Source organism: Phalacrocorax aristotelis, chromosome 4, assembly GCF_949628215.1.
Source record: "Phalacrocorax aristotelis chromosome 4, bGulAri2.1, whole genome shotgun sequence".
Taxonomy (NCBI): domain Eukaryota; kingdom Metazoa; phylum Chordata; class Aves; order Suliformes; family Phalacrocoracidae; genus Phalacrocorax; species Phalacrocorax aristotelis.
The window spans coordinates 27,152,209-27,166,566 of NC_134279.1; the positions used below are offsets into that span (position 1 = coordinate 27,152,209).

General features: G+C 37.7%; 1 protein-coding gene across 2 annotated transcripts in view; it reads left to right on the forward strand.

The window, feature by feature from the left end:
- Positions 1-14,358, forward strand: part of TBCK (TBC1 domain containing kinase) — a 112,371-nt gene that overhangs the window by 84,525 nt on the left and 13,488 nt on the right. For both annotated transcript variants that reach the window (XM_075090714.1, XM_075090713.1), the window contains 2 exons: positions 8,982-9,157; positions 13,843-14,002. In XM_075090714.1, the coding sequence (XP_074946815.1) occupies positions 8,982-9,157; positions 13,843-14,002 (336 nt within the window). The remainder of the gene's footprint in view (positions 1-8,981; positions 9,158-13,842; positions 14,003-14,358) is intronic.

Below are 14,358 nucleotides of genomic sequence, written 5' to 3' on the forward strand. Positions count from 1 at the left end.
CTGAATTGCAAGCTGGCTGAAGATACGGTTGTTACTTAGTTTTCACTTGCTTTAGCACTGCCTGTAGCCCTCTTTGAGGGGGAGGACTATAGTGGAAATAAGTCTTTTGGGCAACGAATATAAATATTTGGTGTGGTTTCCTGGGTGACATTTTTATTTCATACTTTGTTAAATAATCCATATGTATCAAAAACATAGTGGCCTGTATCTAAAAAGAGGAAAATGAAAAAGCTGTGCAGTGTGTATGTGAATTTACTTTAGGAGAGAAGTAACACTCAGAATAACCCAGTGAGTGTGCTAAAAATATGCTTTAGGGCCAGCACAGATCTAAAATGCTTAATGCTTTATTCAGTTACTGATAAGCACAATTAGATGCTGCAGAGAGAAATGGTCTACTTGGTATCACATTTTTTGTGTGTGTGCTTGTAGCATTAGAAGTCAATGGAGTTTGGGAGAAATTTTTGAAGTCAGATGTTGGAGAAGTAAACTCAAGTATCTTAGTTTATCTCACACACATATATGCTCAGGTGCACAGCCATAGCTGCCTCCTGCCACTCACAGCAACTGTAATTCCAGCGTGCACTAACTCCTGTGTAGCCATATATTGCTGCTGTGAAAGTTATGTCTTAGAGCACAGTGCTATTGAGAAAACGTAATAAAAATGAATTTTCATGACATGGGGAGGGGGCGTATTATGTCGGAGATATTTATTTCTATCAGAGGCTTAAGATGTTCTTTTCCTCTACTTGCCAGTCCTCTGTCCTGCCCTATTTTTTATCCTACATAGGTCCCTATAGGAGCCTGCCTTAGGGTAACCTTGAATCCAGGATAACATCGCATCCCTTTCTTAATGCACCTCAGGCCAGGCTAAATGCTGCGCGTTTGCTCAGTTGAGTCAGGATGCAGTGTCATTATGATCTAACGTCATTAGGAAGTGCGGTGAGAGGATGAAAAAGACTTTTATCGAATGTAGCTGTCTTGCCTGGTGCTGATGCTGCCTTCCTGCAGTTGAAAGCCTAGTGCCAATCGGCTGCTTATGTGATCGTGTCAACATAATCTTAATCTAGCAGTAAAACTGTTATAGCTATGTACATATATTTTCTCATCTGCCATTGTTACCAGTGGAAAATCTGATTTTCAAATATGTGTGACAGCATAACTAGAAGAAGGAATGTGTAGTAATTGCAAAGTTGAACCTGCAGCAAAAGTTACTCATGCAGCCCATCCTGCAGATGTGAATAAACACATTTTACGTTGATGGGCATAAATGTTTCTGTTCACGCTAAAATGATGACTTATGTACATATCTTACCAAAACTTGGACCCAGGTTTCTAAAATGAGCAGAGTGGCACGGAAATCCAAGGAGATTGATGTGAAAAGCACATACAGCTTACAGGGTAACTGTCTGGCTAACCATATTTTCAAACTTTTTGACAGTTACTCAAATTCAGCACTCCCCTTAATAGGCACCAGCTAAGGTAGAGCCTTAACAGTATGTTTTGCTCTTTGGCAGGCTTCACAGTGGTAAATAAGTGAAAACGTCCCAGAGCTGGGCTGCTGCTGTTAATGCCAGTTCAGAAAACGGGGATCATGGATAAATAGCAACTACAGCTGAATCCTGAAAAAAGATGGATTATCTAAATCCAAGGTCTCCGGCACCAAGTGACATAGGTGATCACAGTGTGAGGGGAAGGAGGTTATTCTTCCAGTTGCAGTTTGCCTTGAGATGCGATACCAAATTCTTGTTGGTTTTGTTTTTAAGAGGGCAAGGGAATCTCTGACAGTTCTTATTCTTACGATTCTGTAATGTTTTTTTTCTCAAAGTAACACAATTTCTTGTCAGGGAGAGAGCATCTATCAAGAGGAAAAAAGAGGCACCGATGGAAAGCAGGAAAGGCTCACAAGATCATTCTTGCTGCTGCTTTATTTCATGTTAAAGCATCTTGTGGGTATTTTCAGGCACAGCTGGATCATGTCTCAGCTTTGTATTGTAAAATGGTTTCTTGCAGTGGTGAGAAGTGTTTACCTGTTTTATCATATCAGGGGCAGTAACTAATGAGACTTTGCAGCGTATCTGCCTAGCTGTATGCAGGGAATATCTTGTCTTTCTGCTGTGCTGACTCAGCTTATTCACTCAATTATTTTATTCCAGGGAGAAAGAGAGAAACGTTTCCTTAACAATGAGCTAGTTCGGCAAGCTGAGCTCACTTACATTTTTGTAGACTGCCTGCAATGGTGTATGAAGACATTTGGAGGATGTTTGTGAATGACAATTGACAAAAGTTGCTGTTTGCACACTCCTTAAGGTGTGGGTTCTGGAGCAGGGAGCTTTTGGGGGGGAGTCAGGGTGGTGGAGGGGGTGGAAGACTACAGCTGGAAAAATGTACTTGCAAAATGAAATGGAGCAAATTTCAGAAATAGGAAGTAGAGGGAGATAGGGAGCATCGAGAAGGTAGGCACCAATGGCTTGGCTTGGAAATATGAGAAGCAGAATATGACGGCAAGGGAGGACTGAATCTGAAGTGTAAGAACGAGTTTGCTAGAGGTTGTGTAGAGAACAGTGGCGCTCAAGTGTTTGAAAAATTTTAGGAGATAGTTCCTCAAATCTGGAAGTTTGGCTGTTCCTGCTTTATAAGTAGTCCTGATTGAACGTCAAAAAACATTGAAGCCTTTCTGTATGACCCATTGCTAAAAATGGGAGGGGGGTGGAAGAGGGGAGGGGGTTTAGGGAGTGTGTCAGGACACATATCCTTTTTATTTGTTTATTCTCATTAGAATACTTCCCTGCCCCTGTAGGCCTCTTTCTGTCAGTAACAGTGGATTTAAACATCATTCTTTCTCAGTTAAGTACTTTTTGCTTACCAGGCTATCAGAATTCAAGGGCGCAACAGGAGCTGTTCTGTTTGTTTAAAAACAAAAACATCACACCAAAACTAAACATGCAAAGGACTGTGTTCCTAGGGGATTAAGTACTGCCTTCATCTACTTAATTATGAAGGTTATAAATAAAAACATTTGCATGGAAATTACGAAGTGCAAACACACTGATAATGATTGGTTTCAGTCATAAAATCCTTTTAGATGATGCAGGTAAAAACCAGTTTTCTTATTTGGTCTTGTTTTCAGATACTTCCTGAAAAGTGACTCTGCCTGTTGTGAAAACTGCCTTTTTTGATAGCAACACGATAGTGAAGGCTTTGCCTACAAATCTGTCCTGAAGTGTCCTGTTCTTCTCCCTTACTCGTCCTTTTTATTTTCTACCAGTTGTTTTCATCTGACTGCTACATTTTAATTGATATAAAATCATGCTCCTTTATATATTTATCCCAAAGCTTATATGATGGCACCATGACATTGAGTATTATATTTAGGTGGAATCCACTGTAAAAAAAAAATTAGCTTGCTTCTGTTATGGTTACTTGAAGTAAAACCAACCAGAAAAAGCAATATCTTTGCTACAAACTAGTGTGACCCTTGATTTGGAGTTGTATCTGTTTGTGGTTGCTGTGTGAGTCTGCTGTTGTCTCTTTCGCTGCTTGATCAATTCTTCAGAAAATGTTTAAAACCATTATCTTCTAAGCTGGTTTTAAAATCCTTTTATTTTATTCCTAGATATACATGCATACCTTGATTTCAGAAACAAAACATTATGTTCTGAAAAAATGGAATGACATCTGTGAAGCATGTTTATTTATGAAGGACTTTGATACTTTGAATAGATTATTTTACTTGAACCCCAGGTTTTAATTATTCTGACTTTCAGGCTGATGTTCCTTCTTTATGAATCTGCCATAATAAGTTTTGCCGGCTTCAAAGACAAAAGGGGGGAAACCCTACTTCTACTCAGACAAAGCTATCCTTTCCATGGGTAAAAAGTTGCTTTGTAGCTCCTGTGTTTATCAGGTGGGACTGTTAAGTTCAGGTTCAGCAGAACTAAAGATACTTGCGTATTTTCTTAAAAAAAAAAAAGTATATCTTCATTTAATAGCTAGGATGAAACATCTATAAGAGATTATACGCTAATGGAAAAATAGATAGGAGTTATGATTGTGCCAGACTCATATTCTGGAGTGCTTTAATCTTTCTGAAGCTTGACTTCTAATTTGAGAATGCTTAAGTAGATTTAATTCCTAATATTAAAAAAATTAAATTCTTAATGCATATTTCTTCTTATTAAGAGCAGTAAATGCATATGGCTTAGCAATTCCCAGGCCTATTTGAAAATTAATGGAGTAAGAAGAATAAGTACTTCGAAAGTAGAGAATTTAGGGTGTTGGCAGAGAAACTTCTGGAAGGCAAGTAGACCTCAGACTTTAGCTTAAGTACTGTTTTTCCTATTACCAGCCTGCTAATTAAGCAGTCTTCCCTGATGAACAGCTTCTTACAGCTGACTAGTCTAAAGCAAGATTCCATGCTTGAAGTTAGGATATGCTGAAATAAGTCTCTTCTCTGCAGAAATCAGGCGAAGCAACCGAAGCAAGCTCAGTATATTAGCACATGTAGACTTGTGTGTGTGTGAAAATGTATGTGTGTATTTCCGATAATCCTTACCCCTTCTAAGTAATGACGGGCAGTTCATCTCTCTATATGAACACAGTTCTCAATTTCAGTGCTGTAGTCAATATACAATTTCTTACACTACCTCTAAAACCATGAATATACTGCCTAAACTGTTGGAGCATTACACCAGTGTGTAACTGGACTCTTAACTACCCTCTGGCACTGTGCTTAAAGAAGAGCTTTTGCTTTTTCTTAAGAGAGAGTAAGGGGGTTTGGGGTTTTTTGTTTTGTTTTGTGGTCTGGTTTTTGTTATTTGGTTTTAGGGTGGGGTTTTTTTTGTTTTGTTTTTTTTTTTAGAAATTATGTACCATGTCTGCCTTGGAAAAGATTAAGTAGATCACAGCAGAAGCATCTTACATATGTGATATACTATTTGGACTTAATTTTTCCCAGTGGTTATCCTGGCTATTTGGTTTTTTTAATTGTCCTGTTTGTACCCCACATAGAGTAGTAAGTATTACTCGCATGGAAATTTTGGTTTGTGGGATAATCCTTATGCTCCCTTCATTGTTTTAAAATAAACAAAAAATTGCAGATGACAAATTCAACAAGATATTGTAAGCAGCTGTCCTGAGATGTGACTTACCTGCAACTTAATTTAGCTGGAATCAAGATCTCAGTTGGATAATACTGTCTGTTCACAATTTGTTGGGTGTTTGTAAATAATTACTAAGAGACTATCAGTGCCATAAACTTTCTCTGAGAGCAGCTAACCTTACACAAAGGATTTAGTTTGAAGTGGGCCCTCTCCCTTCTTTCACCTACTGTTCCTCCTGGTTCTTCACAGCTGGAAACTAATGCCTGCGATGACATACTAAAGCCCAAATAGGGAACTGAGGCTGTCAGTTAGGACAAATGTTAAGCCTCCTGTCTAAAACGTCAGCCTGCATCTTGTGCATCTCCTCTTAGTTGGCCGGGCTGAGGCAAGGAGAGTAGTCACTGAGGTGGCAGGCAACAGCTGGAACACTGTTGTGGAGAGGAGTAGGAAAGGTGTTAAGAGTTCAGAAGAATCTGCAGGATTTGGGTGCTCAGGGACCATGACAGCCTCAAGAGCTGTCTGAACTCAAGCCCAGTGCCAAACTAGAGGTATCTGTAGCAGGATGGTGATATGAAGGGGAGGTGTGAGGAGGACTGGGTAGGATTGACAACTTGGTGTTAACCATGCTTAGCTTGCGCTGACTGACAGTTCATTAGAAAATTCCTGTGAGAAAATGTCTGAAATGAAATATAATTATTACCAGATACAGCAGATAAAGTCACATTTTTAAATGTAATTAGGAAAGATGATCTTATAAGTGCATGCATATATTTCATTTTGCAATTTGAAGGAAATAAATTAGTCTGATAAAGCAGTTGTTAAAAGAAAGAATTGATTCAGCAATTCTATTTCCTGCAAGTCTGTCAAGGAGCTTTAGGCTGCAGCTTTGTTCAAAGCCTATATAGAGATATTGTATCACTAAATACACCATTTAGGCAGATTTACACCATTTAGGCAGAGCAAAGATGGTTGTGAAATTCACAGCTGAATGTGTTTCTCCTTATTTTCAACCCAGTTAAAGTTAAAAATGCTTCTCCTGGTTATCAAAACCAAATCACAGGACAGATGTTGTCTACTTGTGAAGCACTTCTTGTGGCTTTATACTTTCAGATAAGGATAAAATATTTTTATATCTGTATAGGTGAATTTTGACTGGTTTGTTTTCTGCTGTAGACTTCATGCTTTTCTCTTAAACTTTTATTCTTTCCTGAGGCATTCATCCATCTGCTGAATTGGGCAAGAATTGTATAAATAAAAGTAGGAAGTGGTTGTGTAATTAGAGAACATCATAATGTAAATGTTTCTCCAGAAGACTTAATTCAGGACATCTCAGCCAGTTTCACTGGCATAGTCCGCATCTGCAAGCCCTGATTCTGCTACCTGAGTATTTATTGTTACCTGTAATCGTCTGACCCTGCCTCAAGGACTGAATTCTTTTTGCAGTGGACTTGCTTTCCTTCCCTCCTTGGTCTTGCTCCATGAACAACAACTCCTGAGGGAGAAGCTGTCATCTGAGGAGGGTGTAGTGATGTCTGCCAGTTTTAGTCATCAGGCAAATTAAGCTGTCTCAGCCAAATGTGTATTTATGTAATAAACTAGTAGGTTTAGAAACCAAAACAAAAGCTAGGGCTAACAGCAGTCAGTTGGGCTAATACTAATTAGTAATGCCTCCATTGCCTTCAGTGTGCTACCCCTCTTGAATTTTTTTCATGGGCTATAAGCATGGTGTCTTGAATCGGTGCGATCGCTGCAATCTAAAACAATATTATAGAAATGGAATATTTTTTCAAAGCAGAGGATTTGCTGCTGTGATACTCTCAGAAAGACCTATATTTTGACTGCATTCTATAGACTCATTCTCAAAAGTAATACACAATAATGTTCTACTTCTTCTTTCTTTTAATTTCTCCCCTTTCTATAGTCCATCTCTGTATGCCTGTGCTCATGTTCCGAACAACTGCAGAGTGAGTGCACAAGCAAATCTTCATGATGAAATGGTTGGCTATTTCATTAATATAGGTATCCTTCCTCAAGAATAAGACATCAAAACAGACTGAAGATCTTTCAGAAGATGCTCCCTATAGTAAATCCTAGTTATTCTGTTTGTTCCTGTCTCCTGACAAGCCAGACTAAGTCCACAGCTGTTTCTAGTGAGTTAGTTATAAACAACTTTTGCCTCCGTTTGAGGCTCAACAGGAGCACAGTGGTTGCACAAGGCAAACCAGTTCTGTTGTAAGATGACTAATATCCCTAAGTGTGTCTTCGATGTACATAACTCTGGAGTAAGTTGAGTTAATGGTGGAGGGGTTTTTTGCATATGTAACCAAGCTGTTAACTCTCTATCTAGTGGATTAAAGCATAATGAAAACAAGCTGCCTTAAAGCTTACCTGTGATTTTTCAGATTGAGGCAACAGCACCAGCAGGGAAAAAAAAGTTCTTGCTACAGAAGACTATAAATAAGCATAACTTATTAACATGGTCTTAAGACATCATGTTCCATGCTAATGTATTTTTAATTTACATAGTGTATGAAAGTTTTAAAACAATAAGCGCTTTCAACATTTAATTGAAGTGACCTTTTAGTGCAGATACAGTTCTAGAAGTTCTACCAGGGTAGCTGAGAGATTAAAGAAAATCTTATGCTTGCATATGTGATAATGGGAAAAGTGACTGTATCAGTCCTTTAACTTTTCAGTCTTCAAATAGATTTTGCAAACCTGGTGTTCCCAAGAACGAAAGCCTAGGGCATGCTGCAGATCTCTTTGCCTATTGCTTGTAAAGAATTGGAGTCTGATCCTCTTGAGCAAGCTGGAAGTTTCCCTCCTGCTTGATTTTGAGTGAGTCAAGCTAATTCTTTTGGGTGAAAGTGTAGTTGTAATGGCACTTAAAAGTTTCAGCAGTGTAAAATGATCTCTGAAGGAAGGTGGAGACGTGGCTTCAAACACCTCACAACTGTCTTAAAATCACCATATTTTTTCTGCTGCAGTTCACAGATTTGTATGCATTGGTAACTAATGAAAATACAGGATTTCTGCATTCTCTGTTTTTAACGAAAGTAAGGAGGGTTAATTTTTTTCTTGTTTTGCTTAATTTAGATACGCATGAGCTTTTAAGAATGTAAAGTGAAGAAATGATAGCACTTAGGAATATTTCTGAGATAATTCACAACGAAGGCTCTCTGATGAGACACAATTTAATTATTTTGAAACTAGTTGCTTTAGTACTACCAGGTGTGTGGTGTTGTGTCATAACCTGTCTCATCCCCTAATTTCCCTGTATCCCAATTCCCCTGTCCCCCAAAACTAAGGAGCACATTTTTTGAGTTATAGTACAGGACTATTTCTTACATTTCTGGTGTCCTGATTTGTGCCTAGTCTTTGGGCTCGGGTAATACCTGGTGTTCAGGTAGCTCTGTCTCTTACAGAGGCATCCCTCCAGTTTCTGTGGCAAGTGTCCAGTTGCTACCACTTCTTTCCCACTTTGCCACTTTCAGTTTCTCCTTTCAGAGAGTGCTTTCTAGCCAATTTACTTAATTTCTGATGCTGAGAAATGTTCTGTGAGTTTTTTGACCCCTCAGCAACAGTGAATAATTAATTAACAAATCACAAACTAAAATAGTTTTCACAGATTGTCAAACAATTTTATTTTTTTAACACCTTCAACAGAAGATAAGGCTACAATTGGCAGATAGGCATTCGGCACTGCTCTGGAGCTTTTTCTGTGCGGATAGTTTAACGCAGACTGGTTCAGACTTATAAGGAAAAGATCTGTTTCCGTATAACTGGGTTGTTGCACTCTGAAGTTGTCAAATGAGTAGAGGTTTCAAAGAATACCGTGTCTCTAATTCTATCACTTCTAATATTAATCATCTTCTTTTAAAGTCTAGGGATTCCATCAAGTTGGATGACCTGAAGGCAGAGGTGTCACCACGAATTTCAGCAGAAGATCTGATTGAATTGTGTGAGCTGACAGGACCTAGTCATTCCAAAACACCTGTAAAGAAAACAAAGCCTAGCAAGCCAAAGCTGCTGGTGGTTGACATTCGTAACAGCGAAGAGTATCCTTCAAATCTGAGTGCCAGCCTTTCCAATTCATGCTTGTATCAATTACTTCCTCGTTGTCTGCAGGCAGTGCAATATTGCAGTGGTAAATAATGTAAAGGAATTTGGCAAAGGTACAGTGGAAGGACCGAAGGCAGAATTTTTTTTTTTTTTTTTTTTCCCCGTCATGGAGAGGCCTGGTTTGCAGAGAAGAGGACAGAAGTATTTTTGCCTTTCCATTTTAAGCTTTGGGTCTAGTGAAACCACTTTGTACCAGTAGCACAAGTGCTTTAATGCTACTTTTTAAATTTTTTTTTATGGCAGGTGTTGTCAGCAGACCTTCCCCATTTTAATATGACCAATATTCTGGAAGGGTGTTAGGGTTTTCAATTAAATGGAAGGAGAGATAGAGTTGATAGGTCGTGTGCTTTGCTAATCTCTCAGTGGAAAATCAGTTTCTATTGAGTGCCTTCTTGCTACTGTCAGGTATTGCAGCCATATATATGGCTGCCCTACCTTATATCCTTTATTTGCCTTTAAGACTTTTCTGATTATAAGCTATCTTGAAGCTGTATTTTTATCAGGGTTGCTACCCTGTCTACACCTTAATCATTTGTTCTTTTTCAAATACGTAGTTTGTTGCGTGTGGAGTATTTATTTTTTTTTTTTCTGAAGTAGTGTCGTTACAGGGCTGGGTTTGTTTGAGTTTTGGAAGGGGGAGTCCTTCGTACAGACCTGCTTTGCTAGGAACACACGTCTTCATCAACATCCATCTAAAAGAGGGAATAATTACAAGATTTTATTAGAGGTAACTCAACATTATGGCAAGTATTTGGGAGTATACTTGTTGGTATTGCTCCTTTCATAATAGCAAAGGTGATGTAGATAGTTGTTTTTGCAGTAGATGTACTCTTTGCTTGCTGTGTCAAGGTATAATTCTTAGTGGGCAAACAACACTCAGTAGAAGAATAACAAAAGAATCATGAGTTTTAGCCCACCTTTTACTTTGAGAAAGGGAGAATCATTCCTTTTACATATATCTGGCTTGTTCTTAAAGATCTGCAATGATGGAGCTTCAGCAGGCTCCCAACATCTTTACCATTAGAAAAGATCTCCCAGTATCTAACAAATGCTATTAACATACTGTACACATATCAAAAAAGTGTAAATTCTAGACAGTGAAGTGAATGGTGCATCAATGCCAATATTTGGGCTAAAATATGTAGTAATAAATTAAATAGTGTTTCAGCCTCTTATCTAGTTTGTTGAAATACCACTTTAAAGAACATTGTATAAGCAGAACAACACTGCCACTAACATTTTTCTCTATTAAATATTTAGCAAAGTGTGGTGAAATAGAAAAATATTATTTTTACCGTGTAGAGGTAAATTTATTATTTACATAGTAAACAGGGTAGTATAATTGGACTATTCTAAATTAAAACTGTATTTTCAAGGAATTATAATTTTGTTGTAAGCCAAACTTGAACCTGTGACGTGATCTGCTGTGTAGATAAAACAGAATGATAAAGGAACACAGAAAAAGTAATTTTTCTTTTGCTTGCATGTATTAACTTCATGCATCAGTTAAGGATTCCAATTAAGTAGATTCATGTGTCTGAGTAGTTTGACTCTCTATTTACTGGACTCTAGCAGCTTCTTTACTCCTGGATATAGAAACTGTGGTCCTCTTTATTCAGAAAACAGTAAAAATACAGGTTGTTTTCTGAGTCATAATTTCTTTATCAAGAGATAATACTTTTTAGATTTCAGTTTAAAATTGAAGTCTGTGGAATTAGAAACTATAAAAGGTTATTGTAACTGCATAGGAAGCTTTGACACTACCAAGTAATGTTTATATTACTACATGCATCATTCTATTAATTATTTAAGCTACTTCCTAGAAATCATCAAGGAGAATGCAGAAGGAGAGCAAGTAACAGAAGATGCCTGACTACAATCATTGCACTGAAAAGCTATTACCTGTGTACAGTAATGGATTTATTTATATTATAGCTGGATCATAGGCAAGGTGTTTGGTTAAATGCTTCTATAGCTCTCCAAATAGCTTGATAGTAGGTTCTACTCTACTGTCGTACTAACCCTATTCCACTCTAGTAGAGTGGATTAAAAATTTCAATTATTCTAAAATAATTTGACTGCTATGATGTAAGTGGTTTTATGAGGTTGTCTTTCATACAACAAAATTTTAACCAGGCTTTCCATTTATATTTCATGAATGAGGAGTCACGCTGGAGAGAGAAAATCTGTGTAGCTTGAGCAGCGCACTGTAATCACTGCAGCTGCTGTTTCAGTCTGGTTGGAGTTTATGGTAGGCTAAAATGTCCTGTCCTTTAAATAATGGATGGACTTAAATCTTCCCGGTATTAGGAGGTAGGGAATGTCATTATTAAAAAGGCAGCCTGGTAGGTAGTAAAATTACCCCTTGAGAGAGTTGGTTTGTATGTCAGTTGCAGAAGAAAACATCTGGTATATAGAAAGCTATTAAACTGTCAGCAGTTCTGAATATATGTGGGAAATGATAGGAATAGTGTGTTCAGTGTCTTGTTCATTCTTGCAGTAAGGAAACAGTCTTTGTGGTTGTCACAAAATTTCAACAAACTAAACTGTACAAGAGGATCAGGCAGTCTGTATGTTACTGGGGTGTGTCTTTTAAAATGTGACAGACCACTGTGAGGTGTTTCAAAAGTATGATCATTTCTTATGTTTTGTTATTAGTCTTCCTCATCGTCTATGCCTGTCGTACTAAACTTCACTCACTTTGCTTTAAATGTGATTTGAAAAACTATGAGAGGACTTTCAACAAGTATCAAATGTGCTTAGTATTTCATACTAGGATGCACTTGAAAGCCAAGGCATTGTTTTGTACTGAAGGTCATGTTGCAAGGCCAAGAGCTACTAGCCCTTTTTCACAACAGGCAGCTTTCGCAACAGAAGACTTTCAAATGAAAAGGTAGTATACGCAAAGCAGTGTCTCTGTTGGCCAGCAATTTCTCTAGGTCTCATTTCATTAAGCATGTTAGCAGAAATACTGGCAGCCTTCCATTCCTGTTATGAAAGTTATAGCTGTATAATTATGGTCTCAGTCTGTAGAACAAAATCTTGGCCTTTTTGTTGTCTTAGTACTGGAATGCTTAACATGGTCACTTAAGATTAGGGAGAATGTGAATGACAGCAAATACAGTTTGGATCTATCTAGTTTGGTACTAATGTTGATATCAAATATAATTCTTTAAAAGATTGGGTCAAGTTTCTCTGAGCAGTTAAGCATGCTAAGTGCATAAGCGTGAGCAACTAAATCTGTCCAAAGTCATTTTCTGTCTAAATGGTGGTCATTTCAGAGCTTTTACCCGGGTTAGTAGCAATGAGGGTGAATAAATGGGCTTAGGGAAGGGGGTTGGCACAGATTAGGCGAAGGAGGGGTGTTGTAATTCTCCCATTCAAAATTCAAAACAAACTGACAATGTTAATGAACAGTGTGTGATCATCTTTTGTTATTTCAAATGTATATTTTATATAGCCATGTTTTTCCCACACTATAACAATGATAATCATAAAGCTGAAACTGTTACATAAATCACAAGAAATGAATGCTAATATTAACTGAAGTCAATTAAATCTTGCCTCCATTTAAGACACCCTAAGTCGATTAAATCTTATCTCCATTTAAGGAAGTTCCTTTACTAAAAAGGATTCTGGGATTTAATTATAAATTAAACTAGCTTTCTGCAAGTACAGTAATAGAGTGACTAAACTAAATATTTAACGTTGTCTGTATTTTTGCAGAACTTCGCTGTTTCCCATCTCTTCAAAGCTGTTCTTGTTTACTCTTGGAGAAGGGGAGTGTTCCAGGCATGTATGAAAGTAATGAAAGTCTATTAAAGTAATTCAGAGGTTTGTCAAGGTCATAGCACATTTTCAGATTCATAAAAAGCTAGGTAGTAGTGGTCCAACTTAACTTTTATTGAAGAGACTTTCACATTCAGTATTTGTTTATAAAATCTCATTGAGTGATCCACATTTGAAAGTGAGGCACAACTAACTATATTGCACTGTTCCCACACTGGTATGTTGTTTGCTGTTCAATACTCAGTACACACTCACTGTTAGTGGGACTGCACATAATACACATAATGCTCTTTGTCTGGGAGTCTGAGTGCATGTACATTAAATTTCAGTTTGTATCAAAATTGTAGGGTGATTGTGGGGGTTGCCAGGAGGTTTAAGGAAGTATTGCAATAACCCCTGTTTAGTTTTGGTTCTCACCAAGTACTTCATTCCTTTTGCATAAAACTCCTCTGGAAGAAATGCTCCACCTACTTATTGGTATGTGCTCCTGATAGCAGACTAGAGCTGATTTGAAGTAAAATCCACAGAACTATGTATACCGTGGATATTGGTTTTTTAGCACCAAGTGTTTCATTTAGCAGATCAGGTTCTGTTGTGCTGTGCTGTCCTTTATGAAAAAAAAGCTGTTCATTCTGTCCATTTTTTCTGTGTTGTCAGAAGTTGTTTTCCTCCATACGAATAAATAGTAAATGAGGTTTGTCAAAATACACTCGCACAAAAGGGCAACACTGTTGTATCACAACAGCCAGGACGAAGAGCAGGTTGATCCTACAGCAGTCCATATACTACAGATTTCTTTGCCTTTTAGATGTCCTTAACTGATCTTCCTAAGCTTTAACCGTGGCCACATTTCTGGCAGCATCAATGTCCCATTTGCATCAGCATTTACTGCAGAAGGGGATCTTATCCAGTGCCCAGCAACCGCCATGCTCCAGAGCTTTAAAGGAAGAGTTGTGGTGATTGTAGGAAATGCAGTGAAGAACATGGCTGCTGTAAGTATATTGCTGTTACATATATGTTTGTACTTAGAAATACATCAATGGCATGAATACAGACCCTAGTAAATAAATGCTAAAATTTGGATAATTCAGATTAATAACTTTGGGTATGATGACAGGGCTTGGGGTGGTTTTGGTGTTTTGTTTTCTTTACCCATGGTAAGTAGGGTGGAGACAGGTATGTTATGAAGTCCAAAAGAAATAAGATATAATTCATATTCCTATGCATAAAAAACAATGTATTGGTAAGGTTTTTAGAATTATTTAGTTCATGCAATTGTGCTCAGTGAGGAGGAGAATGGTTCCTAACAGTAACTTTCCTATGATAATTTTACTGTCAGTGCCTTTAA